This window comes from Erpetoichthys calabaricus, chromosome 4 (assembly GCF_900747795.2).
Source record: "Erpetoichthys calabaricus chromosome 4, fErpCal1.3, whole genome shotgun sequence".
NCBI classification, from domain to species: domain Eukaryota; kingdom Metazoa; phylum Chordata; class Cladistia; order Polypteriformes; family Polypteridae; genus Erpetoichthys; species Erpetoichthys calabaricus.
In genome coordinates, this window is record NC_041397.2 from 117,103,494 (window position 1) to 117,126,991 (window position 23,498).

The window sequence follows — 23,498 nt, forward strand, 5'->3', positions numbered from 1 at the left end:
TATGGATGTAATGAATGTTTATCTCCTTGGTTAGCTTCTATCTAGCACCTAGTTGTACCTGGGCAGGCTTTGACTGTCCATGATTCTGGAGTTTTAAAAAAATTAGATTTAGAAAATAGATATTTTGACAACCTTTACTAATTTTCTCTTTTATTTGTATTCAAGATTCTTGTTTCCTTAAATTTAATGCAGTCTATTATAAATGACAAATGTTCTATACCAGCTTAGTAAGTTGAGCTCTGTAGTACATATTTAGTGTAGTGCTTTGCATTAGAAGTGCTCTTCCCTAGATATGAATTGCAATCTGGATATTCCAGAAAATGTCCAATCACTCTATTCTTCAGTATTAAAGAACTTCTATTAATGGGTGGCACTCAAAAAAGCATCCCTCAAGTCATGGACTACACACTAGCATGACCTTTGTGACACACTAATCTGGTGTGATAATCAACATGTCAACTTATATGAATTGTTTTACATATGATTCAAAATGATGGCAACAACCTCTTAGTTTCAGTACATTGTTCGTAGAACCAGGAATACTCAAAATTTTGCAGTAATAGATGAATTGTGTGTTTCACCAGTGCTCACAATGGGATATTGTTGCATAAAATCCATAAGTATAAAATTAAAGGAGCCTGCACGAACATGAAGCTCCATAATCAAAATAGACCGTACCAGGAAATTTGGCATATCTGCTCTCTCCAGCATGTACGTAGAGAGCAGAACAAAACTAAACAAAACATTTGTTGCTGCTAAAATCAATGTGAGGCTTCATGCTGTGCGTATGAGTATTTTTTGTGTGGCCCCCTCTATAGCCAAATGTGAATTTAATTAGCTTCTACTAAAATTAGCCCAGTGAGAATACATAAGTAAAGGATTCTTCATGTGGGGTGGAGTGCCCTCTCAGGGTTGGGGGTGAGATCCTGCCCAAAGTGGAGGAGTTCAAGTATCTCGAGGTCTTGTTCACGAGTGAGGGAAGAATGGAGCATGAGATCGACAGGCGGATCGGTGCGGAGTCCGCAGTGATGCAGGCTCTGCATCGGTCTGTCGTGGTGAAAAAAGAGCTGAGCCATAAGGCAAAGCTCTCAATTTACCAGTCTATCTACGTTCCTACCCTCACCTATGGTCATGAGCGAAGTGTAGTAGTGGGTAGTGACCGAAAGAACGAGATCACGAATATAAGCGGCGGAAATGAGTTTCCTCCGCAGGGTGTCTGGGCTTTCCCTTAAAGATAGGGTGAGAAGCTCAGTCATCCGGGAGGGGCTCAGAGTAGAGCCGCTGCTCCTCCGCATCGAGAGGAGTCAGTTGAGGTGGCTAGGGCATCTGATCAGGATGCCTCCTGGACGCCTCCCTGGTGAGGTGTTCCGGGCACGTCTAACCAGGAAGAGGCCCCGGGGAAGACCCAGGACACGCTGGAGGGACTATGTCTCTTGGCTGGCCTGGGAACGCCTTGGAATTCCCCCGGAAGAGCTAGTAGAAGTGGCAAGGGAGAGGGAAGTCTGGGCATCTCTGCTCAAGCTGCTGCCCCCGTGACCCAATCTCGAATAAGTGAAAGAGGATGGATGGATGGATGGATCTATTTATAAACACACCATTATTTTCAAAAAAACAAGTAAACCATGAACTGTTGTATGCCAAAAAATTTCCTGTTTGAGTAAATCTAAGAAGAAAGTAAAAAAATGTTCAAAAATATAATATTAAAGACAATTTTTGATTAATCTTAATTTCAAGAACAGTGAGAAACTTGTATATAGTTATAAACTGGTTATTGACTTTTGCTCCACCAAAGAGCCTCTGTGCCTGTTCACTATTTAGAGACTGAATGCAGAGGTGGTGCATTCCTACAGATACTTTGGGGTTCCAAATCAATGACAAACTAGACTGGTCTTGTAACACAGAGAAACTAAATAGGAAAGAGCAGAGCAGACTTTTTTCATAAAATTGCATTCTCTTATTGTGGATAGTGACATCCCATACACATTCTTAAACTCTGTGATGGCCAGTGTGATTTTTATGCTGTGGTGTGCTGAGCCAGTAACATCACTTTAAGAGAGGTCCACAGATTCAACAAACTAATTAAAAGGGCTGGCTCAGTTATGGGATGCACTCTGGAACCCCTGGAAGTTGCAGTGGAAAAGAGAATGAAGACAAAACTGAGTGCTATTATGAACAATGCTGGACATCCTCTATCTGACACACTAATACTGATTGTATTTCAAGAAATGCTACTGTGGCTTCTTTACACCAACGGCAATATGCCTGCATAATGCCTCACTGTGACCAGGACAGCCAAGTCAGGTTAGACGTTTTGTTTCTTTTTAGTCATTCTGGTGTAGTCATTCTGATATTTACAGTACACTGCAATATCTTTTGAGCAATCCAATTTCTTTCATGTGAAATTTCATAACAAAGTAAAATTTCTAAGAACCTTTATGTTAACTGTCTGAGCCATTTATTACAATGTTTTCAAGCATAAAATCAATTTTGTAAAGTTTTTTTTTTCTTTTAACAACACTCCAGCTTATTGGTTTGATTTTAGGGCGCTTTTTATGGCTACCTGCACCGAAACAGTTATAAGGAAAGAGGATTCAGCCTCTCCCTTCTAATTTCCCATTTTTGAAAAATCACAAAGTGAAATAGTAAGGAATAAAGATTTTAGGGTAAGGCAATCATATTCACTAATCATGGCAACAAATAGTGTTGACATGTTGCATGTTAACTAGTTTTATTGTACTTTGCACATATGACAAAAATTACCCTATAAACCTATAAATAAAGTGTAAAAAAGCATCTGAATTTCAAATTCTCTCTTTTTGCAATGTATATTACACAAAATTTAAGCGAAAAAAGATTGCAAGACTTAGAAAAAAAAAACAAACTCCAATGTATGCCATAGTAATAGCAGAGTGGTGCTTGCTGTGGAGTTTGTACATTGCATCAGTATTTTTTCCTCTGGGTACTGTTGTTTTCTTCCCACATCCTAAATTGGTTTCTCCAAACTCGCCCTGTGATGAACAAGCCTCGCAATAGACTGGCTTCCTATTCAGGGATGGTTCCTAGTTTGTGGCCACTGCACCCTGATGGACTCTGACTCATTATGCTGAGTTATATCAAATTGGTTTGAAAAGGTTATGCTTTAATGAATGACCAGTGCAGTCTAAAAACATGTATGCCATTTAATTGTAAAATATAAGTTACTCTTAAAACATAATTACAATATTTACATTTTCAAGGTCCTCAGGTACAAAAAGCATTTCATACTCTTTAAAGAATCGGATTTATTTTTGAAGTCACTGACACTTACCCTTTTCAAAGGCGAAGGCATTTTCTCTTTCAACTAGTAGCAGACCAAATGGATGAATGGACAAATTCAGCAGGATAGTAAAACAAACACGCATTTAAAAATGTGAATGTCATTTTAAAAAATGGTTGTTCTTATTTTATTTCATTTGCTTTGTATTATGTGAAATTATATGGTGTATCAATAAAACAATGAATATAGAGAATTCTTTTCACAAATAGTTTGTCTGGAGATGTCTATATTCTTTATTCAAAACATGTCAAGTGGGAATATTTTTGGCATATATCTGATAATAAGTAGACAGCAAAAGTTTTTAATAAGTATTATTATCTAGGTACCCTAAACCTACAATATTCTTATAGTATAAGAGACATTTACTGTACCGAACTGTAGTGTAATGTATATTTGAGCGGCTTATGCCTCAGGGTTTCAAGTGCCTTGAGCTAAGAACTGTCATGGCTCTTGGAACTGATCACATTAATAACCATCAACAATATGTTCTGGGTTTAGTTCACAAATACAAGACTATGCTTTCAATTAAAAAAATGTAACTAGAAAAATTCAATATTTATATTATATTGTCTGAGAGTACTTGATAGCTGTTATGATCTAGTACACACAAAAGTGGCTGTCCTTTGCAGAAAAATACAGTTGCTGCAATGAGTATATTGTATGTCATGTAGATCACCAGTGATGGCAGTTATCTTTAATACTAGGAGGCAGTGTGCCTCTTTTCAGTCACTTATCCTTGGCATATTTGCCACAAAACAATAACTAGCCCTGTACAATTCATTTCGGGGCACCCAACTACTATCACAATTACCCTTACAGGGTCAATTTGAAGTAGCCAAATTACATAGCCTGCTAGCTTTTGCAATGTGGAAAAACTCCTTATAAGTGACAGACTCCGTATAAACAGTGATCAGGTTGGATACAACTAATGAATTTTGGATGGGTAGGCACCAACATTAACCACTGAATCAGTGCATCACCCTGAACAACAAACTTGCAAGTTAAAATATGACAAATCTAAATATTTAGAAAATACAATGTTGACTGATTGACTCACTCAATCATCAAAAAAACACTGTTTCCAATCTTACTAAACAACTGATACTTAGCAGGATTGTACATCTAGGGCAGTAGGTATCTACTGTACTAAGAAAGGACATTTCGATATATCGATATTTAGAGATAAAATCAACCCTTAAAATAGAAAAACTAAATATCCCAAAATCTAAAAAAATGCTTTGACTGTGTTGTTTGAAATTTGTTTGAAAATGTTTTTTTATTTGTTGATATTTTCTCAACTATGAGAAGGAATCAAATAGAGAAAACATTGGTTGGGGCTTTCAGGTTAATGCAAATAAGAGCCGGCAAGCAGAAGTGATGATCAGGGTACATGAAGAGTGGCACTTACCAACGTGTTGGATGTAAAGATGAAGTGGGGAGGTGTCCTGGACAAGAAAAAGAGATGGGATTACACATGGCTGAACAGTGAAGTGGAGGGAGGAAAGTTCAGCGAAGCTCAAGGAAGTTGTAGGTAGCAAGCACTATAAAGCTCGAGTGTGGGTTTTGCTTCACCAGACAAAGAGAGAGAGATAGAGGAGCAAGTAACATCCTCATGTCCAAGATGAGCCAGGAGCGACAGAGTCCCTTGGGCCAGTTTAAATGCTAACACAGCTCAGTTAACAGGTCTCCCATAGCCAAAACAGAGATAGGGTAGTCACTGTAAATAGTTCATGATATTACTTCATTTCACCTGTTCATTTCTGTACAATTCTTCATATGTTGAATTCATTGCATGGGCTGACTAAATGTGCAACCTGTAAACATCATTGCTATTTGCTAATACTGTGTGATACATACTGTATATAGTGTGCAATGCAAATTTTAGATTTGCAGTTTGCTGTACTTTTAATTTGACTTTCCTTCATCTTCAATTTTGAAAATTTATTTGGGATTTATTTCAGTTGTTTGAAATGTTACTTTTCCACTTTCTCTGAGGTAAATTGTTGTTTCCAACAACATACACTAGGCCTGTTATTCCTTTTGATCTAAACACTCCAAAATTTTGTAAAAGTACAAGATTACAAATCAAAGAATTGCTTTCAATTCTGATTGAAGCTATTAATTTTATAGGATATGCTACAGGAGAAGTGATATTTATATACAAAGCCCCCATTATTCCTACTAATTAATTGTTTTAAATGCAAACGAATACAGTTTGGCAGTGACCATCAACAGAAGCCAAGGATAGTCAATAGACAAAGCAGGAATTGATCTATGGCTGAAATGTTTTACTCATGGGCAATTGTATATAGCATGTTCAAGAGCAAGCAGATCAAGTGAATTAATAATATTAAGCCCAGGTGTAAAAAAAACAAAACAAAAAACCTACAAATAGTGTATAAAGAAAAGTACTCAGTTAGTTACATAGTTAGTTACATCTGGTTAACAGACAACATTAGAACTGTCTTAAGATGAGGCCAGGTAACACAGCTAGTCTATAATAATGAATGGCCAATGTTTATCAGATTAACTGAATGTGTGTAAACAGAGCACTAAAGTAGATACATGATTCTATACATTAAAATTCATTACAAAAAATTTTAAATTGTTTTTGGCAAGTGAAGTTAAGAGTTAAGAGCTCCCAGGCACATTTACATTTATCTATTACTTGTATTATACATATCAATGTGTATGATTATAGGAAAATGATTAGTTTCTGAAACGATGAAAAATGTAAATGGTTCGTTACAAGCACATTCATTGGCAGGGTTACACACTTTTATTAATAAGAACCTTTTCATCTGTGTGTATAAAGTATATGAGAGCATGTGAAAAATTTTTGTCAGATTATATCAGAGGAAGTGAATTAGTTTTTTGTCCTGACCAAGATTTGTTGGTCATTTGTAGCTGTTAGAACCAGCATATTAACTTTCATTATTTTAAGATCCCCATCTTTTTTTACCAAGTGTATAAGGTGTAGCGTTAAGTCTTAGGAAGCAATTATAAAACAAAGCACCATTTACAATTCGGCTCAGATAAAATTTTCAGGTTTGACAGGAAAATTAATTACATTTTTAACGGACAGTTTTGCCTTAGAGAAACACATTAAAGTATAATGCAGTTAAAACTAATCTACAAAATAATATTCTTCATTTTTGTCTTATGTATCATTATCTCTCTGAATATACGACATACATTTTAGATTTCTACCAGCTAAATCTTTGCAAACAAGCTGGAATTTTAATAACCATGGGTCTTTGCTGATTCCTGATGACGTGTTTCAAGCTAATATTCATTTTTCTTATGTACCACTGATGAACAAATAAAAGCAGCAATATTACATAAAATGTGATTGTTTGCATGGGGAAATTTGTATAAAACTGGAAATGTGTCAGTAAAATTACTGATGACTGTATAAAGTGGTATGATGCACAAAAACATTTTATTATTTCTTTTTCCAAGCCTACAAAACTGTCAAACCTACCAAACAGCCTAGCACATCAGATTGCAGAAAATTTCAGAAAGTATTTGTAAATATAATATCTAAATAGTGTTACAAAAATATATACATTTAAATAAATACATAAATATATATTTGTTTTCTGTAACTGCAATGGATCATTTAAATACGATTAAAATAAATATCTAATATTTGTTCCAGCATTAGCTGACATAACATTGACCATTTTAAATAATTTTTACTTTTACTATAATGCTAAAATGTGTGCTCAATATTCTCCTTCAACTTGACCTTATTGCTGCTATAATAATTTAAATAATGGTATTCTTCTCTACTGACTCTTTTCAATTGGCATTGATGGCAGAGCATTCTCCTAACTCACATCTTACTTCACTATTAAACAGTACAGTAGTTCATCTTACTTGCTAAATCCAAATCGTCCCCTATGTGTGTTAGTCAAAGTTTGTCCCATTCCATTCTCTGAAAGAATGCAACAGTGAATAAAGAAAGTGACGGAATGCTAATTTTTGCAGATTATATATAATAAACCTGAAGTTTTGTTTGTTGTCTCTAAATCCATTGTTTCCAAGATATCAAAACACAACATTCCTTACTTTCCCTTAACAAGAAATATGCTGAAACACTGATTAATGGTTTCATTACTTCCCGTTTGAACTTATGTAATTTTCTATTGTATTCCCTACTCTCCAAAACACTCAATAAAGTGCAGTCAATTCATAACTCATCTGCCAAAGGTCCTACTTACATTAAATGTACAGAGTATATCACTGTTAGCAGTTATCTTGGCTACCAACCTCTTTGTGTATGCAATACAAAGTTTTACCTATCACCTCCAATGTTTCACATGGGCAAGCTACCCTTTACCATATCTAGCTGAGTTACTTCACTCTTTCAACCCTTCACACTTATGTACGTTCCCTGATTGCTAATAGCCCCTCAGACCAAATGTGGAGTGTCCGTTTATTCATTTTCATGGCACCCAATCATCAAAATTCTTTAACTCACTACATCCGAGACTGTTTTTTCATTTCCTTTAAAATTGATCTGAAAATCTTCTTTTGTGCCAGTACTTCTAATGTCTTAAACCTTAGTTTTGTAAGCTCAAGTTTTTCTTCTGTACATTCTGATCAGTTTGTTTGTTCTTTTTTGTTATTTACTTTGTTGTATTGATTTTTGAATTTATTTTCCTGTTGTTGTGCCATAGTTGTTTTATTATTTTTTGATTAATTCTATGTGTAGTTATCTGGGGGTTGAGAAATGCACTATATAAATAAACCATAAGAACAGAGGAAGCTGGACAAACAAGAGGAGACCATTGAAGCTTGTTCAGTTAGCTAATAGCTAAGTTGTATAATTTCCCTTTTAAACTTTTTAAAACTTTTTAAAGATTGTCACAGATATGTTGTTTGTTTTAGATTCTTTGTGTGAAGAAGTGCTTCCTAGCTTCCATCTTGAATACTCTTCCCCTTAATTGCCACTGGTGTCCTTGAGTACATGATTTACTATTTACTAGAAAGAATTCTGTTGAATGCACTTTATTAAATTCATTTAATAATTCTGAAGACCTGAAGTAGAGTTAAAGTAGGAAAGGTCCTTTTGACCTGTAATGCATTTCTTTTGCACTTCTCTGCACAGCTTCATCTGCTGCTGTGTCTTTTTTGTAGCTTGGTGACCAGAAATGCACACATACAGTATATTGTTTTAACAATATTATCCAAACATTTTATTTACTGTTTTAATTGCTTCTAAACACTGCTTAAACAATGGGAATAAACCCCCTAAATCCTTTTCAGAGGTACTAAATAATAACGATAATAATTTAGTATTATTATAATTATATTTCAGTTCTTCTGCCTTTTAGCTGGTATGAAAACTATGCCTGCTCAAGGGACCACTTGAGATATGGCATAGTTGAAAGTCTTGGGTTGGGGTAAATTTAGATTTAGTCAGGGTTAGGGTATCTAGTCAGTGTCATCTCAAAGGAAATTGTCTAGTATTAATTACTGCTAACCGTGCCTAAGCCTTTAAATCATGTTTTGCAGCTGATGGCCATGCGCTAATTGATGCTCTTCTTTTGGAACAATGTTACAGTCTGACAACACCGAGACATCTATTAAAACAGTCTTATTGGTGGACAGATTTGTATAAATGATGTCTGGTTGGTTGGCATTGATTCTGACACTGGAGGCTCCCACAGAATCTTATATGTAGTATATTCCAAGATTTTTCTGCTCCTCCAAACTCCACCATTGCCTTGGTACTTGGAAATTGTTACCCTTAGCTAGACTTCAGTGGATATATTCTACCAAATTGTTGTGTATTATTTCACAAGCACTGACAATTTGATTGACGGTCTCATCACATTTTTTACATCGGCAACACAAACTTGTTGTTTGAGGATTTGTCTTATGTAGTATTTAGTTTTCACTACCTGATCTTGGATGGCAAAAATACTGACTTCAAATGACGCCATAATGGCTTGCCATTTCATCCCCTGAATGTTAACATAGTTTTGAAAGTGGCCATGCATTGATTTCTTCTTCCTGCTATGGTCAGGTAGTTGGTTTTGTGATTTCCTCATATATATATATACAGTACTAGCTGTCACCTTAGTTATTTGTTTGCCATTCAGATTAAGTCTGTAGGAGTAGGTTTGACAGTTTTTATGGAAGAAATATTAACACTTTGTATTTGCTCTTAGAACACTTGACATGGCAAACTCATCCTCTCTTCTTTTGAGATACAGGGCATGTTTGATGATTGCCCTTTGGTAAAGTGACTCAATGGTTATGAGTCCTCTACTGCTCTTCTCTATTGGTAGATATAACCTCTCTACCTCAGCTTTAGCACAGTGGCAATTACTGAGAGTGAGGAGTCTACAGGTTCTTATGTCAAGCAATTGAATTTCAGATAACTTCTAATTGTCCATTGCAAAATTGTAGGTCAGTATGGAGACTGCATATGTATTTATTGCCTTAATCATACTTCAGGAGTTTAGTATACTTTCCAAGATCTTGTGCAGCCTTTTGGAATATTGTATTTTGACGTTCAAACAGATTTCTTTGTGATTAATTGTACCAGATTATTTTATCCCCAAATATTTATAGGTCTGATTGGATTGTTACGCCTCAAACTTTTCGCCTCAGCATAGAATGTGTCCTTAACCTGATTTATTGGCTCTTTTCCACTTTTGAGATGGTGTATCATCCATTTGTTGAAGCCAAAAAACATGCTGATATCCTGGGTGAATATTTCCACTGAGTCCAACAGCCTGTTAAGCTGTTGTGGTCCTTTTGCATAGAGCTTACCACGAGATTAATATGACCTTTGACTTTGTATCTAATATTATTGGACGAAGCCAGAATTGTAGAACGTGGATTCAATGTAAGGCAAAAGTGGAGAGGGACAATGAATCTCCTAGAAAAAATCTCACATTCTATTTTTATTGGATCTGTTGTTATTGATCTTGTGGTGTTTCGGGCATTCATTACTACCTGCCATTTACCCTTTGTCCTCTTTAGGAACTTGATTGTTGTTGGCGAGACTTTGTACAGCTCTAGGGTCTTGATTAGCCATCCATGCAGAACTGTCAAACAGCTTTTGATTGTCAATCCACACAATTTTATGATCATTATTGTCGTCCTCTAATATGGCTTTATTTAGTAGAATTTGGTCTTTACTTCCTCAAGAGCCTCTGAGACATCCCCTCTGGAATGTCAACATAATGTTGTCGGAACAATGATGGTAAAGCCCTTCAGCAATAATTTAAATGTTTTGTCAAACTGCCAATTGGGCACCAGTTCTTAGGACCTCTGTGTTCTGATTTTGCCTGGTGTTTTCCAATTATGTGCTTTTTTCAGCCCTATTATCAAATATGTTTCGGAGATAGAATGGAATTGGCTTTGGGCCATATGTGAGGTGGACTCAGTGATATTCTCAAGCCCACTTGCCTTGTAATTAAATCCACTGGCAACTGACAATATGCCACCCCAAAAGGTCTCGAATTCCTGCCTTGTTGGTATCTCATCAGGATCTGTATGAGAGTTGAGATATTTTCTGTAGAATGCTTTCTCATTGCCTCAAACTCTTGACTGTGGTTTTGTCAAGCATTTGATTCCTTGTATTGTTTGATACAAGCAGCCAGAGGTTTGATTTTTTGCCTAATATTAATGGTTATGTCCAGTTTTTTGGGGTCATAATATTTAATTTGCGAAACAGACTGTCTTTGGATTGTCTCATCCAGCAGGTGGTTAATCTACTGCATATTTCAGTCAACTGCCCATCCTTTCTGATTTCTTTTAATCTCACATTAAGGTGATGATGTCATACTGGTATTCTGGCTGCCTTTCCACTCAGTATTCTAAATGTTTTCTGACCATTACGTTCGACAAGTGCCTTACCACTGCTTAAAGGATAGTGTTTGTAATAAGTAGAGTCATGTATTGCAAGTACTGATGGTAAGTACTCATTTAGGAATTTGAGATTTTTCCAGAATCCCTTACTTAGTTTGGCTTTTGGTAACTATGGTCTTTCATCTACTTTCATATCTTTGGCCTCCACAAAATTTTGCAGAAAGTATCAACAATCTTATCTCTCTCCTCACATGGTCTCATTACCACAGGGTTAGATGATGACATTAGTGGTGAATAAGGCAAAATCTGATGTCTGTCGATTGGGTAGGTTGGTATCTCTTTCCCTGCGGTGGGCTGGTGCCCTGCCCAGGGGTTTGTTTCCTGCCTTGCGCTCTGTGTTGGCTGGTATTGGCTCAGGCAGACCCCAGTGACCCTGTAGTTAGGATATAGCGGGTTGGATAATGGATGGATGGTATCTCTTCCAGGGTTGCATTATCTTCATTGGGTGTCAATTAGTTGTCTGGAGAGGGTATGTTTGGATATTATATACCTTGCTTGAGCTGCAGAAGTATTTCCAGTGAATCTATCAAATTTAGGATTGTTTGGATTACAGATTTTGAATAGGGATTCAAGTCCTGATAGATAGGCAGGTCACTGGGTTTTGCAGGCATAAAAGCAGAACATAAGTTCTTTCATTTCACTTTATGACCAATGCCTTCTCTTATCTATAGCTATATTACTTTGACTACTGGCCAGTGGTTGAGATATACTGGCTTCACTATTCGAGGCACAAGCCTCAGTGGGCAAAGCAGTGTCTCCTTCACCATGTCTGTGACTGGTGGCATCTCTTATTTGGGAAGAGGAATGATTACTATTCAGGTGTTGTTGAGCTAAGTCTTGATGGTGTTCAGCGATAGTCATACTCTGGTCCTGTTTGCTGGTAACAAGATTCCAAATGGAAGACTGTAGCATATTTTTGAACAAGACCCTCTACCTAAATCTCAAACATGTCTCTTGGTAACCCGTGCAACAGATGATGCATTATCAGATTTATGTTTGGAAAATTTAATTCATTATTACACTCCGAAAGAGGTATGGTGGTTCGGGTTCTTCTGGGTCACTAAGCCTGTACCCACATTTTAGTGCAGGCACCTGAGGTATTATTATTATTATCCTTCTTTAGAGCAGAGAAGAAACCAATTCTTCTATGTGATCCAGTACTGGATTATGTGGGCTCGAGAATATGTTATGTCATGAATTTATTTATATTTAACATCTGTTTTATTGTTTGTTTACCTTACTATGTATGTTTTCACATGTAACTGTTGTAAGGTTATGTACTTTACTGTTGTCATATTACACCTATAAATATATGCAAGTGTTCCCAGGCTGTACTTAGTAAAAGCTACTATAAAGGATTAAAAAGAATTTTACTATTTTAAAGTTTCAAACCATAATATTTATGAGACCAATTTAACTATAAATTTATACGTTAGCAGCATCTTGGACAGATGAACCTTTACTGTAAGAACTTGAGGAAAAACTCCCAATTCAATAAATGTGATCATGTCCTAATCATAACCACATAGTATAGCTTTAGTTCAAGCATCTAAACCATTCCTAAACCAGAGTTAACTTATTTATTGAATTCATTTATTGAATATATCTTGCATTATTGCCATGTCTTATATATGAATGTAGTCCTGTTTTGATTTGATGACTGAAATGACTGTTAGATTTATAGGTTCATTATTTTTATGTGTACAGAATACACTGAAATTCTTACTTGCCTATGCTAATTAAATAACTGATTATATGCAGATATACGTGACATTACGTGTATTAGTGGCATAGCATAAAGGATATAAGTTGAAGCAAAAGCCCTGTCTACTACTTTATTACCAGTTTACACTTAGTGCATTTTCAATATCACTCTTTGCAATACAATGAAAGAGGAATGCTGCAGTACAACGACCTTACAGACATCAACAGGTTTAAGAGGCAAGTCTGTTTTCATGTATTTTGTCAAAAAATGCAAATAATTGTTGACTCTACAGTGGTGAGTCTGAGAGTGCTTGAAAGTGTTCTGTGATATTTTGGTTCCTGTATTGCACCTAGTGCTGCCGGGATAATCCCCAGCAATAGAACCAGTGGAATTACTTCATAATAGTAAAAGGTATATTGCAAAGTAGTGCCCTTTTAACCCGTATATAGCATCCATTGTATACATACCTAAAGTTTTTGTAACTTATGGTATGAAGAGAACAACCAAAGATACATCAGGAAATGTCAAATTGGCACGTGGCATTTCTGCAGAATGAATACTGGGTGCCACAAGTTCTAATATCTTTCATCTGATTTCATTTATGCCCACTGTATACTTTAAAACTAGCAATCATTATGACTTTCTCCACTTCGCAAGACAGGCACCATATTCACTGCTAGAAGGTGTTTACTGAGTAATTCAGTTTAATAAGCATTTAGATTGCTCTGTCTGCTCCAGCTAGCAAAAAGCAAATCAATTTACATTACTTACAAATTGATCCATTACAGAAGAAGTCTGAACACCTTAAATGCCAAAAGCCACATTTATTAAAAACTGAAAAGCTATAAACAATTTTTTTGTCTTTTTGCTTAAATTAATTTCTTTAATAAAAATGTAAATATGGAAGCTAATTTCTTATCATAATCTTTATTAAAAGGCTGGTTTGGTTGTGGTGGAAAAACACATGAATCTGGCCTTTAAGCCAAGCCACTCATCCGTATAACAGACCTAATATTACTCATGGCCCTTTTCAAAACAATGCCTCACAGGGGTATTAAAGCTTGTTAAAAGTTTGGTTGTCATGAGACACAAAGCAAAGACCAAGTCATTCATTTGTTTTCATGGTGCCCCAAGGAACAGGCATAGACGTACAATATTTTTTTGGCTAGTACATATTTTTTCCTCCATAGTATTATTATTTTAAGAGACAGAAAGCACTTTAGTTGTTATAACCACCTCTCTGAAGTTGAGTCAATTGCCCCACAATACTTTGTTTCCATCAAAGCTTAATTTATGGATTTTTAAAAGTTATAAATATAGAATATACAGTGGTGTGAAAAACTATTTGCCCCCTTCCTGATTTCTTATTCTTTTGCATGTTTGTCACACAAAATGTTTCTGATCATCAAACACATTTAACCATTAGTCAAATATAACACAAGTAAACACAAAATGCAGTTTGTAAATGGTGGTTTTTATTATTTAGGGAGAAAAAAAAATCCAAACCTACATGGCCCTGTGTGAAAAAGTAATTGCCCCCTGAACCTAATAACTGGTTGGGCCACCCTTAGCAGCAATAACTGCAATCAAGCGTTTGCGATAACTTGCAATGAGTCTTTTACAGCGCTCTGGAGGAATTTTGGCCCACTCATCTTTGCAAAATTGTTGTAATTCAGCTTTATTTGAGGGTTTTCTAGCATGAACCGCCTTTTTAAGGTCATGCCATAGCATCTCAATTGGATTCAGGTCAGGACTTTGACTAGGCCACTCCAAAGTCTTCATTTTGTTTTTCTTCAGCCATTCAGAGGTGGATTTGCTGGTGTGTTTTGGGTCATTGTCCTGTTGCAGCACCCAAGATCGCTTCAGCTTGAGTTGACGAACAGATGGCCGGACATTCTCCTTCAGGATTTTTTGGTAGACAGTAGAATTCATGGTTCCCTCTATCACAGCAAGCCTTCCAGGTCCTGAAGCAGCAAAACAACCCCAGACCATCACACTACCACCACCATATTTTACTGTTGGTATGATGTTCTTTTTCTGAAATGCTGTGTTCCTTTTACGCCAGATGTAACGGGACATTTGCCTTCCAAAAAGTTCAACTTTTGACTCATCAGTCCACAAGGTATTTTCCCAAAAGTCTTGGCAATCATTGAGATGTTTCTTAGCAAAATTGAGACGAGCCCTAATGTTCTTTTTGCTTAACAGTGGTTTGCGTCTTGGAAATCTGCCATGCAGGCCGTTTTTGCCCAGTCTCTTTCTTATGGTGGAGTCGTGAACACTGACCTTAATTGAGGCAAGTGAGGCCTGCAGTTCTTTAGACGTTGTCCTGGGGTCTTTTGTGACCTCTCAGATGAGTCGTCTCTGCGCTCTTGGGGTAATTTTGGTCGGCCGGCCACTCCTGGGAAGGTTCACCACTGTTCCATGTTTTTGCGATTTGTGCATAATGGCTCTCACTGTGGTTCGCTGGAGTCCCAAAGCTTTAGAAATGGCTTTATAACCTTTACCAGATTGATAGATCTCAATTACTTCTGTTCTCATTTGTTCCTGAATTTCTTTGGATCTTGGCATGATGTCTAGCTTTTGAGGTGCTTTTGGTCTACTTCTCTGTGTCAGGCAGCTCCTATTTAAGTGATTTCTTGATTGAAACAGGTGTGGCAGTAATCAGGCCTGGGGGTGGCTACGGAAATTGAACTCAGGTGTGATACACCACAGTTAGGTTATTTTTTAACAAGGGGGCAATTACTTTTTCACACAGGGCCATGTAGGTTTGGATTTTTTTTCTCCCTAAATAATAAACACCATCATTTAAAAACTGCATTTTGTGTTTACTTGTGTTATATTTGACTAATGGTTAAATGTGTTTGATGATCAGAAACATTTTGTGTGACAAACATGCAAAAGAATAAGAAATCAGGAAGGGGGCAAATAGTTTTTCACACCACTGTACATCTTTAAAGGCTAGTCTGATGTACTGCTATGTAACATGAAATAGCCCACTTAATATACTTGTCACGATTCTGGTCTTTTTATGCAGTCTTATTTTTGTTGTTTTTGTGTAAGTCTATATGTTTTTTTTATTGTTATTCAATTTTATTATTGTGCTTGTTGATTTCAACACAACACCATTTTGTTTTCTGGATGCTGCCATGTTGTGTTGATGCTAACTTGTTTATTATCACTACAGCCATTGTCTGGGTTGTGATGCACAAGTCATGTGACATGTTATGCTATCACATCCTGTCTATAAAAGATGGCATTACAGTGTCAGCAGCATGTAAGCTTTTAGATCATCTAAAATAAATATCTTGTGGCACACTACATTCTTTTTGGTTGTGGACACTTTTTAAATGTCTGACTGGTCCAGGAGATGAATTGTGCTTCACATTATAACTGTTTTAGATGAATGTGGTGTTACTGTTGATGTACGCATACTTTGTATACAAGATATACCATGGAGTAGCATTTGAATATAAAATGGTTTATTGTCAAAGCTACTACTTTAGCACCTTATTCAATCTTTTTCTAGATTTAATTTAAATGTATATATTTCTGCAAATATCATTTTTATTTCCAGGTTAATTCAGTAGAATGTCAGATAACAGGTTTTGTATATATTTACTATACTATATACTGATTTTTACTGATTCAGGTGAATTTACTTTTTATATATTCCTTGATCTATGATATAATCTGTTAGGTATTTTGAAAGATGCAATGTACTAAAATTTAGTTTAATAGAGATTAACAAAGCAAAGATCATTACTGTAATTTATTATATATATATTCAGAAGCCTCTCTTTTAGGTATACCTGCTCAATAAAGCAAGTCAATTGCTCTTCCAAACAGCCAATCACATAGCTGCAAGTAAATATGTATAGTACATAGAACAGAGTATTATAGGCATGTATCATCTCAATCTGCTTCCACAAACGTGACATCAATCTAATAGAGAACCTTTAAAAATAAGTTGGAATGACAGATCTACAGCATGAATGTGTGGCCAAAAAAAAAAGTCAATTCTGTAAGGACCATACACAACACCAAGAATCCAGGCTGTTCTGGCAGTAAAATGGGGTTCTACTCAGTCCTGGATAGGTGCAAATGGCCACTAAATGTGTGTGCAGTTTTGTATTTTTATATTATCCAACTTTAAGTATTAACTTTAAGTATTAACAACTTCTGACAATAATAAATGTTTAATTTTAGTATGTTTATCTTTAACACATTCACTTAATATTTTAAACAAGCATACTATAAATAAATGCTAAAAGACACAATTATAACAGACCAATCTGAAAATCAGGAAAAGGTTTAAGAACCATTCAAGGTTTTATTCACTGCTATATTATATCTTACGTTTTCACTTTGTCCCTAAATACTTAGCCTGCTTTTCATTGATCTAATGTGGTTTTCCCGTAATCATGTATCAATCAGTACAGTGAAATCTGATCCCACCGCAACTACAAGCCAAAAGTGCTAAGAAAGATTACCAAGGGGGGAAAATGGAAAAAATTAGAGCCACAAAATTCAATGACTCTGAACTGGAATAATTCTGTTGATGGATAAATGATGGGAAATATGTTATTTTATATGGACAAATAAATGGTGTATGTCACTAAAACAGAGCAACAGTTTATTGGCCAAAAGAAAAGCTGTTCATACTTCCTTATCAGATACAGAAAAAATTACTTGAGACTGTTGAAGGAGACATCATAATGTGTGACTTGTCAGAAAAGAAAATAATTTCACTCAGTACAACTAGTACAAGTATAAGTACAAGTGACATCAAGGGCCCTTTGAACCAGAAGAAAAGAGCTTTTAAAGGCGGTGATCAGCATGAGCTCAAGCGCGTGCAGAAGGAACTCCAAGTCCAGCTCAGGGCGGCAAAGGAGCAGTACAGGAGAAAGCTGGAGCAGAAGTTGCAGAATAACAGCATGAAGGAAGTGTGGGATGGGATGAAGATCATCATTGGCTGCAGCTCGAAGCGGGGTGCCACCATCGAGAGAGATGAGGAGAGAGCAAACCTGATGAACAACTTTTTTAGCAGGTTTGATCACCCTAACCCACTCTCACTCTCACCTCAGAGTACTGCATCCTTCACCCATCCTTCTGCTGATACCAGCATAGGAGAGAGTTTTCCCCCACCCTCAATTACAGCAGCCCAGGTAAGCAAAGAGCTGAGGAGACTTCGTGCCAGCAAAGCAGTGGGTCCAGATGGAGTATCGCCACGACTGTTGAAAGCCTGTGCATTGGAGCTGGGGAGTCCTCTACAGCGCATCTTCAACCTGAGCCTGGAACAGGGGAGAGTCCCAAGGCTTTGGAAAACATCTTGCATCACCCCAGTCTCAACGGTATCATGTCTTGGTGAGCTGAATGATTTCAGGCCTGTAGCCCTGACATCACATGTGATGAAGATCATGGAGTGGCTGCTGCTTCACCACCTGTGGCCACAGGTCCGCCATGCCCTTGACCCTCTGCAGTTCGCATACCAGGAGAAGGTGGGAGCAGAGGATGCGATCATCTACATGCTACACTGATCACTCTCCCACTTGGACAGAGGCAGTGGTGCAGTAAGAATTATGTTTCTGGACTTCTCCAACTCCTTCAACACCATCCAACCTCTGCTCCTTATGGACAAGCTGACAGAGATGGGAGTAGATTTATACCTGGTGGCATGGATCGTGAACTATCTTACAGACAGACCTCAGTATTTGTGTCTCGGGAACTGCAAGTCTGACATTGTGGTCAGCACCACAGGGGACTGTACTTTCTCTGGTCCTGTTCAGCCTATATACATTGGACTTCCAATACAACTCAGAGTCCTGCCACGTGCAAAAGTTCGCTGACAACACTGCTATCGTGGGCTGCATCAGTAGTGGGTAGGAGGAGGAGTATAGGAACCTAATCAAGAACTTTGTTAAATGGTGCAACTCAAACCACCTACAACTGAACACCAGGAAAACCAAAGAGCTGGTGGTGGATTTTAGGAGGCCCAGGCCCTTCACGAACCCCATGATTATCAGAGGTGACTGTGTGTAGATGGTACAGACCTATAAATACCTGGGAGTGCAGCTGGATGATAAACTGGACTGGACTGCCAATACTAATGCTCTGTGCAAGAGAGGACAGAGCCGACTATACTTCCTTAGAAGTCTGGCGTCCTTCAACATCTGCAATAAGATGCTGCATATGTTCTATCAGACGGTTGTGGCAAGTACCCTCTTCTACGCGGTGGTGTGCTGGGGAGGCAGCATAAAGAAGAGAGACGCCTCACACCTGGACAAACTGGTGAGGAAGGCAGGCTCTATTGTAGGCACGGAGCTGGACAGTTTGACATCTGTGGCAGAGTGACGAGCACTGAGCAGGCTCCCGTTAATCATGGAGAATCCACTGCATCCACTGAACAGTATCATCTCCAGACAGAGGAGCAGCTTCAGCGACAGACTGTTGTCACTGTCCTGCTCCACTGACAGACGGAGGAGATTGTTCCTCCCCCACACTATGCGACTCTTCAGTTCCACCGGGGGGGTAAATGTTAACATTATACAATGTTATTGACTGTTATACCTGCCTCGCACTTTCCACCTTGCACTTTTTAACTTGCACTGCATCTTTATCACTCTTTAATTAATATTGTTTTTATCAGTATGCTGCTGCTGGAGTATATGAATTTCCCCTTGAGGATTAATATAGTATCTATCTATCTATCTATCTATCTATCTATCTATCTATCTATCTATCTATCTATCTATCTATCTATCTATCTATCTATCTATCTATCTATCTATCTATCTGTCTGTCTGTCTGTCTGTCTGTCTGTCTGTCTGTCTGTCTGTCTGTCTGTCTGTCTGTCTGTCTGTCTGTCTAGAATAGCTATTTAACTAAACAAACTGCAAGAAAATACATTTGCTCAAACATATAATAGAAACAAGATTTATTAAGCTAAAGTTAACATGGAATGTTAACTACACAATACTGGAAAAGTCAAAAGAGGCTTAAAAGAAGATCTAAGGAAATCTACCAGATACATTATTTATATTGGGGAGCATAGACAGATACAGTAAGAGAATAGTGTGTTTTAATGCTGAAGAGAATGGAAAACCAGTCATGGGTTAATTCAGCTTCAAAACTTTATCTGGACAGGTGCATGACAATACAAGCATGCAAAAATTCTATATTTCAGGCTGAATGTGGCTTTTGCAGCTCACTTTGAATGTTCAATTTGATCTTAAAATAAAAAAATGACATTTCCTTTGCAATGTGGAAGAAGATCACAGCACTAATCATAACTGCATGGAATCTGCAATGCTCTGTGGGTTTAACTGCAAGACAGGAGAGCAAGTGAAAATGAGAAAATATTGAGCAGTGATGGGGTTTCACCTCACAGGGTTGATTTAAAAGTCAAAAACCAATAATTAGAATCCCATTCGCAAATACCTCTTGCTGTGGCACTACGGAGAAACATCATCACAGGGGGCTGATCAAGGGAAAGGCTTACACAATTTCAATGCATCTCAAATTAAATGCAAGATGTAATTTAGATGTAAATCTTTGTGTCATTCACTTGATCAGTATGGGGGCTTTCTTATTCAAAAGAAAACCTTCCTGTTTTTGATTTTTTTTCCTTCCTTTTATGTTCCACTTTACCAAAACTGTACTTCAGACTTGAAAATGTTTACACCCGACCCTCCCATCTATAGTTTTATTTAAATAACTAAAAATAATACATAACACATTTTAAATAATCTACTGTATTATTGATATTATATGTTTGAACAATCCTACACCTGAGGTGAGAGTCAGGGAATGACTCGTGTTATTTATTTGAGGGCAAAAGATCTAAAGGGTAAAGAAGACAGACACTGTTCAATAATGTATGAAGGGCAAGATGGGTAGAGTCCATAATTCAAGAGGGCAGAGAATTCCAATCGCACAATTGTGAAATAGTCCAAAATCAGAAGTTGAAAAGTACACAGTGTCAGTAAATGTAATTACTAGTGACGATGACAACAGAATCAAAGGTTATCTATATCCCTGACCTTATCCAAATAGTTCAGTGTAAAGTCAGCATTTATAGTTTAAAAGCTTATGAAGAACAAGGAAAATAGGTGTGTGTGATGACATCTTAGAAATATGTTTAATCAAAATGATCTATTATTTAGTTTTTGATTTTTTAGTGAACTATTCATATGTTAATTAACTAGTTGTTTTACAACTATAGAGGTAAATAGCTAAACTGGGGGTGTGCCAGGACTACTTTTAAAGATTAACTGAAAATAATTTCATCAAAAAGATGGTCAGTAACTCTCTGTAAAAATGGTGTTATTGTCATTACATTTTTAACATATCTTTTCTGTGTTCTCCAAAAGCCAGCCAGCTACACTTCAGTGAGTCATAAATAAAATATTGTCTCTTTCTAATTACTGTGAACTACCAGAAATAATCGTATATTATTAGACCAGCATATTACTTTATTAGATACCTCAGCACCATTATACTTTTTTATATTATATAAACTCTTTATACCTTGCCCCAGGCCACTTCAGCATCCAAATTAGTGGGCATCCCCTCCACAGCAGATCGTTTTGTCAATTCTGCGTCTGTCGCTGCCAGCCATTCTGTCAGGGTGTTCACCTCCTTTCTCAACTTCCGAGACAATTTTAAGCATTTCTCCAGCTCCTGTTTTCCTTCCGTCACCTGCAGGAGAAATTCATCCTAATGAAATACTTAATTGGCCTTTAGAATGTATTATTCTTATTTGGCATAAGTATTAAAAGGTAAGTGGCATTTAATCTGTTACAAAACTGGTGTTTAAAAATATTATATAGATCCCTTCCCATCAAACTGAGGTAGTTTTCCTTTTCCATATTTACAATGCAAATGTGGACTGTCTATTAACAGTATTAGTGTACATTGCAGTTTCCTGCTTTAAAAATATTACTCTGCATACATACTGGATTTCTTCATTGTTTTCTTAGTATTGTTTTTATCACAGAAAAAATCGTATGTTAAAAAACTGAAATTCTGAGCTTTAACGACAGACAGATCTAGTAACTTTTTATCAAAACATTATTACTACATCTATCTTTCAGACACCTGTGCACAAGAGGAGCTCTAGTCTAGCTTTGATGGTGTAGTTATGGGACCATCCCTGATGGCAGACATAATTCTAAAGCCAGTGATGGGATTTGAAGTGGCCTCAAAGCCAGAGCCCTCACTGCCAGAGTATAGAGCCAGAATAAAGGGGGGGCATATGATCAACTGGCAGGAGGAAGACCAGCCAGAGGTTTATAAAGAAGCAGGAAGTGCTTATGAGAGGTAGAATGAACCTGGCATACAAGGCATAAAACTCGGACATATAGACCCGAAGAGGTAAGAGTGTTTTGTTTACTTTATTTTGTTCTCCTGTTGAGTACATCCCACCATTGTGCTTATTTTATATACATAAAGGTTGAGTTTTGTATACTCTGACTGTTATAAGATCACATTTCATTGATTTCAAAACAAAATGTGAATCTACACAAGGTATATAGTATGTTGAAACTCAACAGTATGCTCTGCAGATGCTGAAGAGATTTTCTGTGTATTTTACTGTTTATTAACCTTAGACTAAATGTGGAAGTGTGACTTGAAAACCAGGAAAGCAGAATACAGTCATCACAACTACGTTTACAGAGTCTGATTTTATTAAATGCATAAACAGGCATTTCTGCAATGTGATTGTTGAAGTCATCTGTGCCATAACAACACTAATGCAGGATTAGAATTTTTCCATTAGAAAGAGTACTCAGCGGTCACTAGGTTCCCCATCCCTCAGTTAAATTGAACGTCGGTCACTTCTCTTTGGCACTGTAACATATCACAATATAATATAAATACAAATAGCACAGCAGTTTCCAGAAAAAAAAAATAAAATAAAAAAGTAAAATTAGAAAACTGCATTTTGAAAATTGTATTAAGTGCAAAACAGCATGCATTTTTTTTGTAGAAACCATGGAACTCAAAATATTAACAATGGCTGCTCAGGCAGCCCCTGAGACTGTACAGAAATAGATTAGAATAAATTAAGCTCTGACATTTCAACATTTTATATACAATAGACAGAAGACTGTGGGAGGAAGTGCAAATGGAAAGCTCTTGAATGCACAGCCTGCTGGTACTCTTAAGAAAAGTTTTAATGCAGTAAAATGTGTGATTTTTACAAAACACAGAGAGGCTTTGTGGTGACAGTGTAGATTAATGACTTCCAGACTAATGTCCTGCTCAATGGCACCTGCTAGTTATTGATAAGATGGAAGCAGAATGGCTATCAGCTTGAGTTTATTGGGAGGAATTTAACTCTAATCTCTAATCACTGGAATTGCATTTATTTAATTAAAAGCATATATAACAGTACTTTATGTACCCAAATATTTCTAATGCAGCAAATCATTTAGTGTAAGTTTTGCTTAGCGAGAAAAAAAAAAACTTTGCAGTCAAATTATGCAATTTTTTTTCTTTATTTAAGTCATACTGCCATTATCCTCAAAAGCACTGCTGGTGCAAAATCATTCAATAACACCAATACATTCATTTTATAACATA

At 36.7% G+C, this 23,498-nt stretch overlaps 1 protein-coding gene across 13 annotated transcripts in view; it reads right to left on the bottom strand.

Annotated features, from left to right (window-relative positions):
* The window catches only part of dmd (dystrophin), a 2,688,357-nt gene that overhangs the window by 1,549,916 nt on the left and 1,114,943 nt on the right, over positions 1 to 23,498 (bottom strand). For all 13 annotated transcript variants that reach the window (XM_051926236.1, XM_051926244.1, XM_051926242.1 and 10 more), the window contains one exon: positions 21,441 to 21,611. In XM_051926236.1, coding sequence (XP_051782196.1) covers positions 21,441 to 21,611 — 171 coding nt within the window. The remainder of the gene's footprint in view (positions 1 to 21,440; positions 21,612 to 23,498) is intronic.